The sequence below is a fragment of the Mesoplodon densirostris genome, chromosome 8, assembly GCF_025265405.1.
Source record: "Mesoplodon densirostris isolate mMesDen1 chromosome 8, mMesDen1 primary haplotype, whole genome shotgun sequence".
Classification (NCBI taxonomy): Eukaryota; Metazoa; Chordata; class Mammalia; order Artiodactyla; family Ziphiidae; genus Mesoplodon; species Mesoplodon densirostris.
The window spans coordinates 35,786,083-35,802,965 of record NC_082668.1 but is presented as its reverse complement, the minus strand read 5'-3'; the positions used below and the strand labels follow the sequence as shown (position 1 = coordinate 35,802,965).

Here is a 16,883-nt window from a genome sequence, read left to right as displayed (position 1 = left end):
TTTAGTGGAACGCATAAAATTATCACGCATTACGGTAAAGAGTAATCTTACTGGTTTTATTTAGACAGGAGAGCAGCGTAGATAACCTGCCGGATACGGGTGCACAATTACTGTAGGGTAAAGTGATGAGGAATATGCATCCCCAGAATCCCTATGCTTGTTTGCATTTCTTAAGCCGCTTCTCAAAATGGATTTGAAGATGCTTTAAAACCATTAATACCTAGATTCTTACATGGGGTCAGGATCACTAAGTACAAGGTAAGGATTTCACTTGTGAGGGAGAACTTTCTCGCAGTAACTTGTGAAATTTACAGCTATTCGGTATATGTTTAACAGCACATTTAAATGTTAAGCAAAACCTAGGGAATCCCAGTCCTTGGAGTATAACAGTTAATCGAAGTCGTTGTGCTAAACACTGTACATAAATTCTCACTTAATCCTAACAGCAATCTAAATATGGGCATTAGCCATGTTCTCCTATTACAGGTCAAAGTTGCAGTTTGTGCAGACAGCAATTTAGAGTATTTAATTTCTTTAGACGAAATCCTCACAGTAAAATTACAGGGTAAAAGCCAATGAAAAAATCTTGTACATGTTGCCAAAATTGCTTTCCAAAATGGCTTTAAATTTAGCAAAGCCCACATACAGCCGACTACTGGTTCAGGATATATCCAAAGTTTCATTAATGACGTTAGCCATTTTAGTGCGTCTGTTAGTGCATGCTATGGGCTGTTTGAAGGGCTATGCTCCCCCCCCCATATACTCATGTGTTTAAGTGCTAACTTCCACTCCCTCAGAATGTGACTGTATTTGTAATGTGGACTGAAAAAAATGCACAATGTGAGAGTAGCGAGGTAAGTTTTATTTGGAGCAAAATGCCTGGGGAGATAGCCTCTCAGCTCTGAGGACCTGCTCCCAAGAGGTAGGGGGAGAAGTTAGTGTTATATATGATTTTAGTGAAGGGGGATATGTGCAGTCAAGCAAACCTTTTGGCAGAGGGTTGCTGCTAGCCACGAGGGGCAGGTAGTTGTCTCCATTAATGATTTTAGTGCTTTTCTAGATATGAGAAGATGCAAGAAATTGGGCTCATAAACTCTGAAAATATCTATCTGAAGGCCTGTTCTGCCAGTTTTTCCCAAAGCACAGGGTGCCTCATTCCTGATCTCCACTCTGAACTCCTTTCGAGGTGTGTTGAAAGTCAGTGACTGCAGTGGCTAGTGACTTCACTCTCATACACTAGAGCCAGATGGTAAGCGACAGTTTTTAGTTGGCAGTAAATAGGATCTTTACAGAGGTAATATGATTAAATGAGGTCATTAGGGAGGGGCCTAATCCACTTTAGCTGGTGTCTTTATAAAGAGATTGGGAAACACACACCCAGAGGAAAGATGACGTGAAGACCGGAGATGGTCATCTACATGCCAAGGAGGAAGGCCTCAGAGTAAACAACCCTGCCCACACCGTGATCTCCCAACTTGTCTCTAGGACTGTGAGAAATTTTTCTGTTGTTTAAGCCACCCAGTCTCTGGTACAGTACTTTGTTTTGGCGGCTCTAACTAAATTAGTGCATAACATTAAAATTTTTGTTATTTTGGTGGATACCGAACTTGTAACTTAATTTTCTAATTAGTGAAGTTGAACATTTTCTCTTGTGACTTGCCCATTCATACCTTATTGCTTTTTTGAATGTACAGTTCTCTTTTGTCCTATTTTCGTGCAGTTAAACCTATTCCATCTTTACCTCTGTCAAGTTTGTAAACTGAGAAACTGCTTTCTTCTTCAGAGGAATTCTTTGAAATGTTTTAAATTTTTCTTCTGTTTTCTTTAAAAAGGCAACTCTTTTATCCATCTGGAATTTTGGTATATCATGTGAGGTGACATTCTTTTGCTTTTTTTTCTCCATGTCATTTACTGGTTATCCTAACACAATTTATGGAATAACTTTTTTTTTTTTTTGTCTGCGCTGTGCAGCACAGGGGATCTTAGTTCCCTGGCCAGGGTTCCAACTCGTGCCCCCTGCAATGGAAGCACAGAGTCTTCACCACCACCAGGGAAGTCCCCTCTTCTCTTTTTTTAATGATTTTTGGATACCGCTTTAAATAAACTATGTATACACTACTGTTTACACTCTATTATTCTAGTCTTATCCCTCACACCATTACAGCTTTAATATTGATATTTGCAGCTTTATAAAGATTGGGATTAATTCCTCTTTCATTATATTTAAAAAATTTTCCATTATCATGTATTCTTCTAGATTTGCTTTAGAATTATTATATGGAGTATCACTACCTGAACCACAATTGGTACAAATTGAATTTAAGGAACCATCAATCCATTAGTGAAATAGTAACTAATCTATCCACTTTACTAAACTGATTAAAAGTTGAGTCCTTTGTATTAAAATTTATCTATTTACATGTCTCTTAGGTCCTTAGACTGTGCTCCCGTGGAGTAGACAGTGTCCGATGTCCTTTGTATCCAAACCTGGAAGAAGCTCAATAAATTACTTACTAGTTTTAGTTGTTCAAACAACAACAAAAAAACGTGTCTTCAGAAATACCCACCATAGAGATTATGAATGTGTTGCTAAATGGATTTGGAAAATTCCAAGTTCAACCAAGGTATGAATTACAACTATTCAATTTGCCATTAACCAAAAGGTCTGCAAGCCTTCTACTCAAGAGCTCCAAACGAGGATCTAACAGGACTCAAGAATTCTAATGAATTCAGGTACAATTCAAGAATGGTGGCTGCAGCAAAAATAGCCATGAAGGGGCCTCCCTGGTGGCGCAAGTGGTTGAGAGTCCGCCTGCCGATGCAGGGGATACGGGTTCGTGCCCCGGTCTGGGAGGATCCCATATGCCGCGGAGCGGCTGGGCCCGTGAGCCATGGCCGCTGGGCCTGCGCGTCCGGAGCCTGCACGTCCGGAGCCTGTGCTCCGCAACGGGGGAGGCCACAACAGTGAGAGGCCCGCATACCGCAAAAAAAAAAAAAATAGCCATGAAGTCTTCCCTCCCCTGAGAGCAAGGGAGACAAAGGGAGCAGCGAGCAGGCAGGGGAGCAGCGAGCAGGCAGAGAAGTAGCACAGCCGGCCCTGAGAGTTAATCATGTTGCGAAGTAAATAGAAGTGAGTTTTCTTTCTCCTCCTGAGAGCAAGGGAAAAAAAGGGAGCATCGAGCAGGCGAAAGCAGCAGCACAGCCGGCCCTGAGAGAGTTAATCACCCCTTGTTTAACTGTCACTAATTTGTAGTAACTGGATTTGTGGTTTACAAGGCGAACCTCACTCCGACACTGTAATTTACATTCGGCACCCATCACCCCTGACTCTGTGTGTTACCCGTTTCTCACTCCCTGCACTTACATTCTACATGCCCCTCGTAACAAGTCACCCCCTATAGTTTTTGAATTTCAGAGACAAGGTCACAGACCGATAAACCAGAGGCAAATGGACAGTTACCAGACTGCCAGACCCCAATTACCAGGCAGCCTGACGCCAGCTATGACTGTTTTGAAATAATGCAAAGGAAAGGAAGCATGCAAGACCTTCACTACTTCGATCCTTATATAACCCGGGCTGTGAGCCCCACATCTAAAATCTCCCGATTCCCAAGGAGGGGGGGCACAGTTGTTGGGGCGCTAGCTTGCTGTGTCTTCCCTTCTGCCTAGCAGAAAAATAAAGCCATCTCTCTCTTCCTCCAAAATCCCTGTCTCCGTATTTCTGTTCGGCCTCGGTGCACAGGGAAGCCGATATTTCGGCAACGTGGTGAAGCAGGTTTCAGGCATAGTTTGTTTATTCTATCCCTTAAACTCGTATGAGTTTTAACTCCCTTTGCTGTGAAACCATGATTATTTGGCAACTTCTGATAGTCTGGGTCAAGGGTTGGCAAACTTCCTTAAAAGGCCAGAGAGTAAATATTCTAGGCTTGCAGGCTGTTTGGTTTCTGTCACAGCCAATCAGTTCTGCTCTTGTAGCACAAAATAACCAGAGCTACTGCATAAACGTGGAAATGGCAGATTTCCAAGAAAATGTTATCTGCAAAAACAGGTGGTCAGCCTGAGGGCTGTAGTTTGCCAACCTCTTGTCTAGTTGGGGAACCACATTACTTTCGTTTTAAAGAGAATTTGGGTTGATCAGCAATATTCTAATCTTCTAGTCTTCTGAGTAGTTTATACTTACTGCCAAGTAATACATGGAACCGAATGTCAATTATCCAACTGCTAATGTGATCAGTGAACCAGTCAATTCAGTGTGAGTGGACAGAAATCAACGTTCTGGATTTTGATCCCCATGGTAGCCTACAAGAGGCCCAAGGGGGAGCCAGTATACCTCCCTATGTATGAGATCCTTATGGGTACAACTAAGCAGACATAAGAATAAGACATAAGAATGAGCTCTAAGAACCCAGAAGTCATATTTGTACCACTAAAAAAATGGCACAGTTTGGAATAAAAATTGAGGCAATGTCAGTCAGTACAAAACTTCCTGACCATCAGTAAAAAACTCTTAAGGGTGGTGACAAAAATTCAATGACATGTTTGGAGAAGAAAGATATCAAGTATAAGAAGTGGCAAACCAAATTCTGGCCTAAAAGAGGCCTTAATACTAATTCTAGAAACTAATGGTTAAAAGGGTGAAACAAAACATGAGGGCATTAGTGTAACTGGCCCCTCAGTTTAGTGTAAGGTATGGAAGGTACCAATAGTAACAAGAGAATAACTGCAAGCTAACTCCCTAATTGCAGTTAAGAATTAATTAGATCAGCCATCTGCAGAAATGATACAAATGAAGATATGTTTGGTATCAGTTTTAGGAATACCCCAAATCTAACCTAGGTGATCTAGACAGTGAGTGGGACATAGTTCTTTAACAAATCAATAGTAGAGCCTGATAAATGGCCTGATTAGGTGAGAGCCCTGATATGGTTAAGAGCACAGCTTCCATTTACTTGCTACAGAACACTTACTACATGCCAGAAGCTTTATACACACTATTTCATTTAATCCTCACAAGAGTCATGTGAAGGATTATTTATGTATGAGAAAATTAAAGCTTGGAGATGTTAACTTGCCTAAAGTTAATAGTAGGGGGCAGAGCTGTGATTCAAACCCAGACCAGAACTCTACAATGAATTGTATTTTTCAAATGGATCATCTGTAGAACTCTATCCTGCATTATATTTATTTATTTATTTTCTACCCTGCATTTTGAAAAGATATATTTTTAAAAAATGTTCCATGGGCAAATCAGTTGGGAAATTCCGAGTGTTTACTGTACCTTGAGACTTCTCTGAGCCTTTACTATAAATTTAAAGACCAGGGAAAATAACAACTGGATTGACTGGCCTTTCTCGGCCATCTCTTTATTTGTCCTTCCTCTTTCTAACTGTATAAAGTAAATAATTAATAGAAAATAATATTTCCAGGATGTGGACTACATATGGATGGTAGGAGCATGTAATTAGGGTGCTCAACAATGCCTAGATTTGAGACTCAGCATTTAAAAATGAATATTTATATGGAAAAACAAAATTAAACATAGGTTTTTTTTTTTTTTTAATTAAAGAAATGCATCAGGTAATAGTTACAGTAAAGATTACCCTCTACGAATAGGAGTAAAAGCTGTTTGGGGCTTCCCTGGTGGTGTAGTGCTTGAGAGTCCGCCTGCCGATGCAGGGGACACGGGTTCGTGCCCCGGTCCGGGAAGATCCCACATGACGCAGAGCGGCTGGGCCCGTGAGCCATGGCCACTGAGCCTGCACGTCCGGAGCCTGTCCTCCGCAGCGGGAGAGGCCACAGCAGTGAGAGGCCCGCGTAACGCCAAAAAAAAAAAAAAAAAAAAAAAAGCTGTTTGGCTTCCCTTGGTACCACCAACTCACAGAAGATCTTAGCTGTAAACAAGTAGATCTTAGTTGTAAACAAGTTGTATAATGATGCAATCTCTGACATAATTAAAACTGGGTAAACCATAATAGGTGTGTTCCTTGAATAGTTTGCCAAGTATTTGTCCAGGTCTATTATAGCTACTGAGCAAATGGGTTGGCATGAATAGTTATGTCCTTAATGTGTACATCATTAAGAGGTCGATATGTCTTCTCATTTACTGGTAACTTCTCCAATTCATCTAGAGTCTCCAGACCATCTATTACCCTGAAAGAGAAACAATATAATGTTTGAAAATATCCTGAGATCGAAACATAATATCCAAATATCTATAGCAATTACAGTCTCTCACCATGTCTCATAGTTCTTTGAATTCCCCAGTTGAGTGTACAATAAAATATCGCTTTGATTTTCTGCCATAGGTAGGGGCCAAAATTCAAAAACAAAAATTCATTTTTATGCCTTTAGACAACAATAGCAATGGAAAGGAATATTCCCACCAAAGTATCTAAACATTGCATTCGGCCTCATTCACATGGAATAGCTACAAATGGGGCTAATATAACCAGTCATAAGGTTTTCTTTGTTATAGGAAAAACCTGGAGAAAGTATGTAAGGATGACACTAGTATTATCAGTACTGCCCTACACTGAAGGTCCTGAAGTGGGTGGCCTCTTTGCACTTTATTGTTTAAATATGGTGTTTTTATTTTTTGCTTCTGGACAACAAAAAACAATATTCAGAATAGGAGAAGAGAAGATCAACAGTTAAGCCCACTTCCAGCAAGCCCATTTCATGTTTCTATCAAGAAAAAATATATATATATTGAGAGCTATCCTTCTAATATGTTCTAGAAAGTTAGTCTAAAACATTTGCTAAGAAAAAGTGGCTTTTTAGATAATACCTCCTAGTGCAATTCAACTCAATTGCTAAGACATACTATGTACTTTAAAAAACTATGTACTTAAAAAAAAAAGACATACTATGTACTTTAAAAAGTACCAGTACATACTATGTACTGGTACTTTCTTTTAATAAAATGGATAACATTTCCATTTTATTTTACATTTCCACTAAAGTGATACTATAATCAAAGCCTTTGGATTTTACACCCAAATGTAGGACAATTAAGGTCTTGAAATTATAAGCTTTAAATGCTTTCCCATGGGAAGGAAATCCAAAAAAAGAGGGGATATAGGTATATGTATAGCTGATTCATTTTGCTGTACAGTAGAAACTAACACAACATAGTAAAGCAACTATACTCCAGTAAAAACTAACCAACTAACTAACTAAAGGCTTTCCTACCTTCTGGGTCAGTAAGAGAGAAAGAGGGTACAAGAAACAGATCTCAGACAAAAAAGGGCATGTAGAATTGAAGCAAGTAAGCCTAGTTAAGTATCTGGGACATGGGCCCCTTTGAGAACCAGTGGAAAGCTATGTACCCTTTTTTCAGAAAAATGTATGTGCATATATACAAAACAATTTCAAGGAGGTACTGGACCAAAGATTAAGAATCCTTGTTCTAAACTCTACAGTTTTTTTTACCAATCTAGTAAGATAAGTCCTAGTAATTACTAATCAATAATTCTGAATGGTGGGTTAAAGGAGAAAAGAAAAAAAAGGGGGTTTGGTGCTCGCTGCGGCAGCACATATACTAAAATTGGAACGATACAGAGAAGGTTAGCATGGCCCCTGAGCAAGGAAGACACGCAAATTCGTGAAGCCCACAAAAACTACTAAAGGCTATAATATTCCTTTTCATTGATTATTACTAATCTATAAATTAGACATGTATATGGAATAAAAAAGAAAAGCTGTGGACTCTTCTATTTTTAATTAACCTAGCTTGGCATTCAAACTGTTAAATAAAACAAACTCTAAAACTGTGCCTTGGTTTATTAAGCATAGTAAATATTTGTTGACAAACTGACTTCCTGTTGATTTATAAAAGCAATTCCCAGGTAGAGTACTTGTAATGGATATTCTTGCAGAGACTGCTAAACACTCCCTAGGATCCAATCTCCCCTTCTTATTCACAGAGGCCTGGTTTTATTGCAAGTGGCAATATGTCTGGCTAAGAAACACTGCCTACCCTCCCTTGTAGGTAAGTTCTGGGCTTTCCAGGAGAGCTTTTGGGAAAGGGGCCGACTCAGCTGGCAAGCACCTTTGCCCTTCCTCCTTCTTCCTGCTTGGAGTACAACTGTTCCAACCGGGGCTGTGCTGCCCTAGTTATGGCCATGAAGTGAGCTTTAGAATGACAGCTAAAGACGGTTGAGAAGAAAGACAGAGGCACCTGGAACACTGGTGATATAACAGAACCACCATCCCAGTCCATCTTGTTTAAGCAACTGTTTTTCAGATGTGTTAGTTGATGCAAGATGTTATTCTTAATGAAAACAGATACATACTGTTAACTTGCATAATGATCCTGAAAAAACAGTACTGGCCCTTCTTTTACAAAATAAGAAAACTGAGGCTCAGAGAGGTTGTACGTTTCCCAAGGTCACAGGGCTGTTACGTGGTGGACTTAAATTTCAGGTACGTATAGCTCTCATACTGCTCTTTCAGTATTAGTTATGCTATCATCACAGCCACTCATATGCATCCTTTGCACTGAAATTCCAAAGAAAACCATAACCAGAATACTCACTTTCCAAATACTGTGTATTTCATGTCCAGATGTGGCTGCTTCCCATAGGTGATGAAGAACTGAGATCCATTGGTGTTTGGGCCATTATTAGCCATAGATACAACACCTCTAACGTTGTGCTGAAAAAGAAAGACCAAAGTATTAGCTGTTTTTACATAAGTATTCCAAATAAAGGATTGAAACAAGATGTGCACTCTACCTTCCCAGTATTTAAGGGATCAAGAAAACATGTAATCAGCTTCCATTAGGGCTAATCCAAATGTTCAGTTTCTGTATTATCTGTATCTCTGGAAACTTGTATCTAAGTTGTTTATATATCAAATCATATTCCCCAATTAATTTCACCTTTGGAGAAGCAGAGCCACAGACACTTTTGGCAATACCAATGTATAATAGAAATAATCCTTGCATTTACATTAAGGAACAGTGTGCTGGCATGAAATGATCAGGCAGACAACAAAACCAAAATCCCCATAATCTCTTCACATATACACTGGACTCTGGCTAGTTTCTTTATCTGTAAAACAAGGGAGGTTGGACTAATTCAGGGGTTTACTCATAATTCAAATGCTCACAAGGGTTACCAGATAATAAACTGATAATTGGGCAGAATGTAAACATTAGGGAATGGTGGAGCCTGGCAAAAGGAATAGTGTAGCTTTTGCCTCAGGACGTTTACAATTTTTTTAAACCAATGGCCATAGAGAATACATCTGTGGGTCTTCCATCCATGGGCAGTCAGTTTATAACCCCAGGACTGGATGATCTAAGGAAGGCCTTGTCTAACTCTAATATTCATGATACTATTTGCTACACAAGGGACTGTGTACAGGAATTAAAAGGACTTTACTGATAAGATTGAAGACAGACAGAACTGTCTTACAGGGAGATGCCCAAATATAAAATATACTAAAAGTAACTCCAATGATTACTCTATCTTTAGCTATTCATCAGGGGACACTAATAAGACAAACTACAGAGATGCAGCTTCATAGAGATATTAATGCTTTACCATTCCCTAAAAGGTGACTACCAATAACACATGTAGTGTTTGATACATACATAAGAATATATGTACCACTTACAACTTAATAAAATCAGCGCCCACTAACCTATTTCCAAATTTTAAGAATTAAAATTTACCAAACTGTTGCATATGCCTATGTGCTCCTCTCAGCTATTACTTCAGCCTCTCCAAGAGGTAACCAGTGTTCTGATATCTTTACATTCGATACATGCCTATACAATATATTGTTTCCTTTCGCTTGTTTCTGAGCTCTATAAAATAGTATCATACTATGTGTAGTCTTCTGGGAAATGATTTCTACACTTAACATTATGTTTCTAAGATTCATACATGTATACATAGCTGTAGTTCTGACTTCTTTCACTGTATAACATTTTACTTCTGAATATACTACAACTTGTCCATTCAAAGATCAACAGACTGTTTCTAGACTTTTGTTATTATCAATAGTACTCTAGGAACACTCTTGTACATGCTTCCTAGTGTACATGTACATGAATTTCTCTAGGGTAAACATGTGGGAATGGAATTTCTGGGTTAGAGTACGTGAATATTCAATACATATCCTCAACTCTGGTATATAAGAAAATAGTTCTTAACCTTGTCTATCTAGGAATCACCAGGGAACCTTAAAATATAGTCGAGGTCCTAATCAGTTCTACTGACTTTTTCTCTAGACTTAGGGAGGTAAGGCCCTAATCTTTTATAGTTTTAAAACTTCCACAGGTGAATCTGTAACAGCAAAGTTTGAAAACCACTGGCATAGGATGACAGATCAGTACCAAGGAAGCAGTCATTCATTAATGCCTAAACAATCATTTCATTTCCAATTCAGAAAAAGGATGACTTTTTAAACAATTTATGACCTCCTAACCCCAACTCTGTAACAATATTTATGATAGAAAAGCAAAAGGATAAATTACTCCTAGTCACCATCCAGAGATAAACACTGCAACAAATATTTTTCAGAAGTTTTGCTGAGTATATTCTACTATAACTGAAAAATACTATACTAAATTACATATTCTGATTGAGGAGAACTGATGTCTTTTTTTCTAATTATAAACTTATCATTCTATGCAGACACAAGTTTGAAAGACCGCACAATACATTGTTAACTCATGTCATCTCTGGGGAATGGAACTGATTTTTTTTTTTTTTAATTGGCATGTACTAGTTTTTTAATTTTTAGAAGAAAAACAAATTCTTCAGAAAGTTTGAAAAATACAAAAAAAAAAGGAAATATAAATATCTAGTTTTACTGTGATGAAGATTTATTTATATGCACTTCTCTTTGACCTAGTTGAGATCTACCACAGACATTAAGTTAATACAGGAATATTCAAACATCTCAGAGAAGATGGTAAAAGCTGGAGATTGATAATATTGCAAGCAGGAGGTCTGATAGTCTCTCCTCTCCACTCTCAAAAAAAAAAGGCCAATGAGGGACTTCCCTGGCATTCCAGTGAAGATGCCACCTTCTAATGCGGGAGGTGAGGGTTCGAACCCTGGTTGGGGAACTAAGGTCCTGCATGCCACAGGGTGCAGCCAAAATTTAAAAAAAAAAAAAAAAAAAGGTCAATGATTCACGTCATTCAACATGAATTTTATAGTGAGGCATTAAGCCCCTTAGGTACATTACTGATTAAACATTTCAGATTGGACCCAAAGATGAGCTCACTTAAAGTCAAGATTCATGTGATGGTGAGATTCCAGTATATATTAGGCTAGAACTGCTACTTATATTTTCTCCCTGACGTCACTTATCAAGTATGCAAAAACTACAAAAGAGTATCTTTACTAATTATTTTAACCTGTATTATTACAACATATGTATCAAAGTTTCCAAGTGTAAACACAGCATGAAAAAATAGATTTTGAAGTATTTTGGATTTACCTTAAGATATTCACTGTATTCATCTTCAAATTTCCTGCCCCAGATACTGCAACCTCCTCTTCCAGTACCTGTATTACAAGACGAACAAATGAAAAAAAGTATTTAATTAAAGCTGAAAAAGGGTTCATTTTCTAAACATAAGGGCTAGTTTATATACCATAACTCTTTAAATACAAATAAAATTTGGTACGCCCTCTCTTACTTACCAAAATTGAACTTTAAAAACCATAAAAATATCTTTACAAAACCCAAAAACCCTCCTTATCAATACTGTTCATATTTTAGGGCTCGGTGCTAGTAGCTTCTGCTTAAAAATTTCTTGCTAAGGTAAGTTATAAAAACCCCACATGCTTTTATTTTTCTATTCTTTGTCTAGTCTCTTCTTCACACTACATACGCTGGGTATATACCCTAGGTATTACTGGAATAACTTACCTGTCGGATCTCCTGTTTGAACCATGAAACCCTTGATATTTCTATGAAATATACAGCCATTGTAGTAATTACTGGCACAAAGAGCCAAGAAATTCTGAAGAGAATAAAAACAATGATTGAGAAATGATGTAGCAGAAGATAAGAACCATTTAAGGTTTAAGAATATTTAAGATAAAGAACCAATTGTAGGGACTTCCCTGGTGGTGCAGTGGCTAAGAATCTGCCTGCCAATGCAGGGGACATAGGTTCGAGCCCTGGTCCAGGAATATCCCACATGCCACGGAGCAACTAAGCCTGTGCGCCACAACTACTGAGCCTGCGCCCTGGAGCCCGCACACCTAGAGACCATGCTCCACAACAAAAGAAGACAGCGCAATGAGAAGCCCACTCACCACAACTAGAGAAAGCCTGCGCACATTAACAAAGACAGAACACAGCCAGAAAAAAAAAAGCCAATTGTATTTACTGAAAACACTACAACAACCTATTTAAATGATATCTTTTAGGCATTACTTTGGATAATGTCACTGCCTAAAACTCTTCAATAGCTTCCTTCTGTTCTTGAAATAAAATGCAAAATCCTCAGGAGAGCCTAGCAAGCCCTGCATGACCTAGCCTACTTCTACATCTCATAATGATAATAACCCCTTCCCTGCTGCTTACTGTGTTAACCCCATCAGGCTTCTGAAAATTCATCCAAAATACACAGGCTTTCCCACCTTAAGGCCCTTGTACCTGCTATTTCTATACCTGGAATGTTCTTTTTATAAGTCCTTCCAGAGAGATGCCTTCATTACCTTTCGCACTCAGTGTTTTTTGTTTTTTGTTTTTTGTTTTTGTGGTACACGGGCCTCTCACCGTTGCAGCTTCTCCCGTTGCGGAGCACAGGCTCCAGACGCACAGGCTCAGCGGCCAAGGCTCACGGGCCCAGCCGCTCCGCGGCATGTGGGATCTTCCCGGACCGGGGCACGAACCCGTGTACCCTGCATCGGCAGGCGGACTCTCAACCACTGCGCCACCAGGGAAGCCCTCGCACTCAGTTTTTAAAGCATCACTTTCTTGGCTAGGCTTGCCCTCACCTTCTTTTAAATAAATCCTTTCCCATTATTCTCTATCTCACAACTTTATTTCCTTCAAAGCATTATTACCCTCTAGAATTACTTTTTTTCTAGAATGAATCTTCCCCCCTGCCTATCTTCCTGGGTAGAATATTAGCTCCACAACAGCAAGGCATGCCTCTTGCTCATCACTGTAGTTCTAGTTGCTGGCAAGATAGCCTTCCATAAATAACTTACTTAATGAATGAATATATATAGCTAACTCTTTTTCCTTCTTGTATTTCTCTCTCTCTCTTTTTTTTTTTGGCTGAGCCACGAAGCTTGCAGGATCTTAGTTCCCCGACCAGGGACTGAACCTGGGCCATGGCAGTGAAAGCACCAAGTCTTAACCACTGGACCGCCAGGGAACTCCCTCTTTTCCCCTTGTTTAAATGACAAGGATAGAACCTTGTCATTTAAACAAGTGAAATAATGTATGGAACAGTTCTCTTACCTAATATCTAATGATTATTTACATTTCTTGAGGAAAATGAGCCAAAAGAAAAAGATACCAGCCACTCTATGGTTAGAGAAAAATTCTCTACCCTTTCTTTGATCCAACTTTGACATCAGAAAAAGAAGTGTAAATTAGACCAGAAATTATCATTGCGGGTTTTTCTTGACAACAGTTTTTTTTTTTTTTTTTTTTTTCTGGTATGCGGGCCTCTCACTGTTGTGGCCTCTCCCGTTGCGGAGCACAGGCTCCGGACGCACAGGCTCAGCGGCCAAGGCTCACGGGCCCAGCCGCTCCGCGGCATGTGGGATCTTCCCGGACCGGGGCACGAACCCGTGTACCCTGCATCGGCAGGCGGACTCTCAACCACTGCGCCACCAGGGAAGCCCTTGCACTCAGTTTTTAAAGCATCACTTTCTTGGCTAGGCTTGCCCTCACCTTCTTTTAAATAAATCCTTTCCCATTATTCTCTATCTCACAACTTTATTTCCTTCAAAGCATTATTACCCTCTAGAATTACTTTTTTTCTAGAATGAATCTTCCCCCCTGCCTATCTTCCTGGGTAGAATATTAGCTCCACAACAGCAAGGCATGCCTCTTGCTCATCACTGTAGTTCTAGTTGCTGGCAAGATAGCCTTCCATAAATAACTTACTTAATGAATGAATATATATAGCTAACTCTTTTTCCTTCTTGTATTTCTCTCTCTCTCTTTTTTTTTTTGGCTGAGCCACGAAGCTTGCAGGATCTTAGTTCCCCGACCAGGGACTGAACCTGGGCCATGGCAGTGAAAGCACCAAGTCTTAACCACTGGACCGCCAGGGAACTCCCTCTTTTCCCCTTGTTTAAATGACAAGGATAGAACCTTGTCATTTAAACAAGTGAAATAATGTATGGAACAGTTCTCTTACCTAATATCTAATGATTATTTACATTTCTTGAGGAAAATGAGCCAAAAGAAAAAGATACCAGCCACTCTATGGTTAGAGAAAAATTCTCTACCCTTTCTTTGATCCAACTTTGACATCAGAAAAAGAAGTGTAAATTAGACCAGAAATTATCATTGCGGGTTTTTCTTGACAACAGTTTTTTTTTTTTTTTTTTTTTTTTCTGGTATGCGGGCCTCTCACTGTTGTGGCCTCTCCCGTTGCGGAGCACAGGCTCCGGACGCACAGGCTCAGCGGCCATGGCTCACGGGCCCAGCCGCTCTGCGGCATGTGGGATCTTCCCTGCACCGGCAGGCGGACTCTCAACCACTGCACCACCAGGGAAGCCCCTCTTGACAATAGTTTTATAGAAACTTTTTTTTTTGGATGTTGTTTAAGTAGATGACTCAATTTCAAAATGGTTATCCTGTTGCATTAACTCATCTTTTATACATACATTACGGTACTCACTTCACATGTTTTGGGTGTCCTCTCACAGAAGACTTCTATTTTAATATCACCTACATCTGTATGCAGTGTCACCGACTAAAAAGGAGAGAGAATGTGAGAACGAATGAGATTTCTTCAGGTGACTTTGTACACTGTATCATTTCCCTAACTAGATATTAAAGATGACTACCTGAATAAAAACGGAAAGAAACACCATTTCAGAGATGATCCACCCACACAGTAGCTCTGAGAGATAAGTTGTATTTCTTCAAAATTTATTTCAGCAGTAGAAAAAAAATTCCAGAAGAGAAACATAAATGTTAAAAAGTAAAATGATATCTATGCTAAAATATTTGGGAGCAAATATTGTGATGGAAATAGTCATTTCAAGTTTGAATTTTTCATCAATAAAAATAAAAACAGTTTTTATGTTAGTATTACTGACTTAAATGGCAATTCACCAAGTCATTAATATATATTGAAAAACAGTAAGAAAATGACTTTTACAAACATAGTTTCCACCATTTCCCTTATGTAATTTAATTGTGAGAGAGTTAAAAAACAATTTCTTTCTCCACTGAAGACAACAGACATAAAAAGTGTCAGTGTTTTCAGATCGTAAAAGTGCAGAGGTAACTAGAGTACTTCTTGCTTGCTTTTTGTTTAATCTGTTGTTTTGGTAGCTAGAATATTCCTTTTGTTACCCCATTCCAGAGAGGGTGGAATACTTCTGAGGCTTCCTTTTTAAATTCTCTTCTTACAATAGTTGTCCACCTTAGATCAAGAGCAAAAGGATCCAATTAAAATGATCACACCTGGCTATGCTCTTCTGACCCTGCAACACCACCTTTCCATCTCTATCCATCGTGTATCAATCTTTTTCCATAAAAGGTAAATTCTGTTTTAAGTGAAAAACATAATCTGAAATCACTTTACGCTGTATGCTTTTACAGATTATCATTGATTTGTTTTGTCACTGAAATTTCCATGCAGTTTTATTTCCCTTGACTGAATTTCTAAAAATTACTTATAATGAAAGACATTCATAAGAATTCTGTAAAATTTACCATTTTTCTTCTTGATGCTTTCAGGAAGTACTGTTACTTTCTCAGTTTACTGAGAGAAGTTCAAAAACGAGCCTCTATTTCCAAAAGAAAAAACAATTAAATTCATTTCCCTCTCTTAACTCACACTTGCTCATCTTTACCGCATATTTAACAGAAAAAGTCTCGATGAGCACCCATCCTGCTCCAAGTAATAAAAACCCGATTATGAAAGCGATCAGGCGATACTACTCGTCTCAAGCCCCTCAAGGCCTACTTCCACTGCTCTTCACGGGCCGGGTACATTCCCTCCTTGGGGTCTAGGCACTGGACGTTCCCCTTGCCTGGAACACGTATACTCAGACATCTGTATGGCTATTTTCCTCGCCTCCAAGTCTCTTCTCAAAAGTCTGGTCTGGACCTGATAACTCTATTTAAACCTGCCTTAACGATTTCCTTTTCCATAGCACTTAGCACTAATATACTCTATGCTTTACTAATTGTCTTATTTCAACAACACCCTCCCCGTACAGAATACTCACTGGAAGCAGCCCAAGAACTAACATACACAGCGCTCTGCGAGCATTTGAGTTAAAGTGAATGAAAGAATAAGTGACGTTACCCCATACTTACTTAACCACTTCGATTAGCACATCGGTTGTTAAAAGGGCAAAGGTGCAATCGCAGTTACCCCCACGGGTCTGTAGATTCGAAACTAAGTTTCTTCAGGCCACCGGAAGTCGAGCAAGGGACCCATTAGAGAGAACGCCCCTCACCTGCTCGCCTCCTCCCTCCGCCCCCTCCTCCCTGTCTCAAACCAAACGACTAGAACTAGGGAGACACCAATTTCTCCCCACCAGGAACACTTCTGACTATGAAAGGGTCAAAATTATCTTTTAATAATTACACTAGGACAAGAAGCGTAACTCTGGTCAACCTCTAGAAGTGCTTTGGGCTCAGACGCAAAACCATAAGGACCACCTCCCACCGGCTCCCCGGCCCCGCCCACTTGCACGAAG

At 39.3% G+C, this 16,883-nt stretch overlaps 1 protein-coding gene and 1 non-coding gene across 4 annotated transcripts; one reads left to right on the top strand and one right to left on the bottom strand.

Moving 5' to 3' along the window:
- Positions 1–5,575: 5,575 nt before the first annotated feature.
- On the bottom strand, positions 5,576–16,842 carry PPIL3 (peptidylprolyl isomerase like 3). 3 transcript variants are annotated; one of them, XM_060105819.1, is made up of 9 exons: positions 16,498–16,842; positions 15,889–15,962; positions 15,526–15,595; positions 15,012–15,087; positions 14,843–14,917; positions 11,896–11,989; positions 11,461–11,528; positions 8,537–8,655; positions 5,576–6,150 (listed from the first exon to the last, which is right to left on the bottom strand). In XM_060105819.1, exons 3-9 carry the CDS (start codon positions 15,528–15,530, stop codon positions 6,024–6,026), a joined length of 564 nt encoding a protein of 187 aa, XP_059961802.1. In that variant the 5' UTR covers positions 15,531–15,595; positions 15,889–15,962; positions 16,498–16,842; the 3' UTR covers positions 5,576–6,023. The 3 variants fall into 3 exon arrangements, with proteins under 3 accessions (XP_059961802.1, XP_059961803.1, XP_059961804.1); XM_060105820.1 differs by lacking the exon at positions 15,526–15,595 and having other exon boundaries at positions 16,498–16,841; XM_060105821.1 differs by lacking the exons at positions 15,012–15,087; positions 15,526–15,595 and having other exon boundaries at positions 16,498–16,840.
- On the top strand, positions 7,517–7,623 carry LOC132495574 (U6 spliceosomal RNA). Its single transcript, XR_009533304.1, has one exon. It is a non-coding gene; the product is annotated as a U6 spliceosomal RNA (small nuclear RNA).
- Positions 16,843–16,883: the final 41 nt, after the last annotated feature.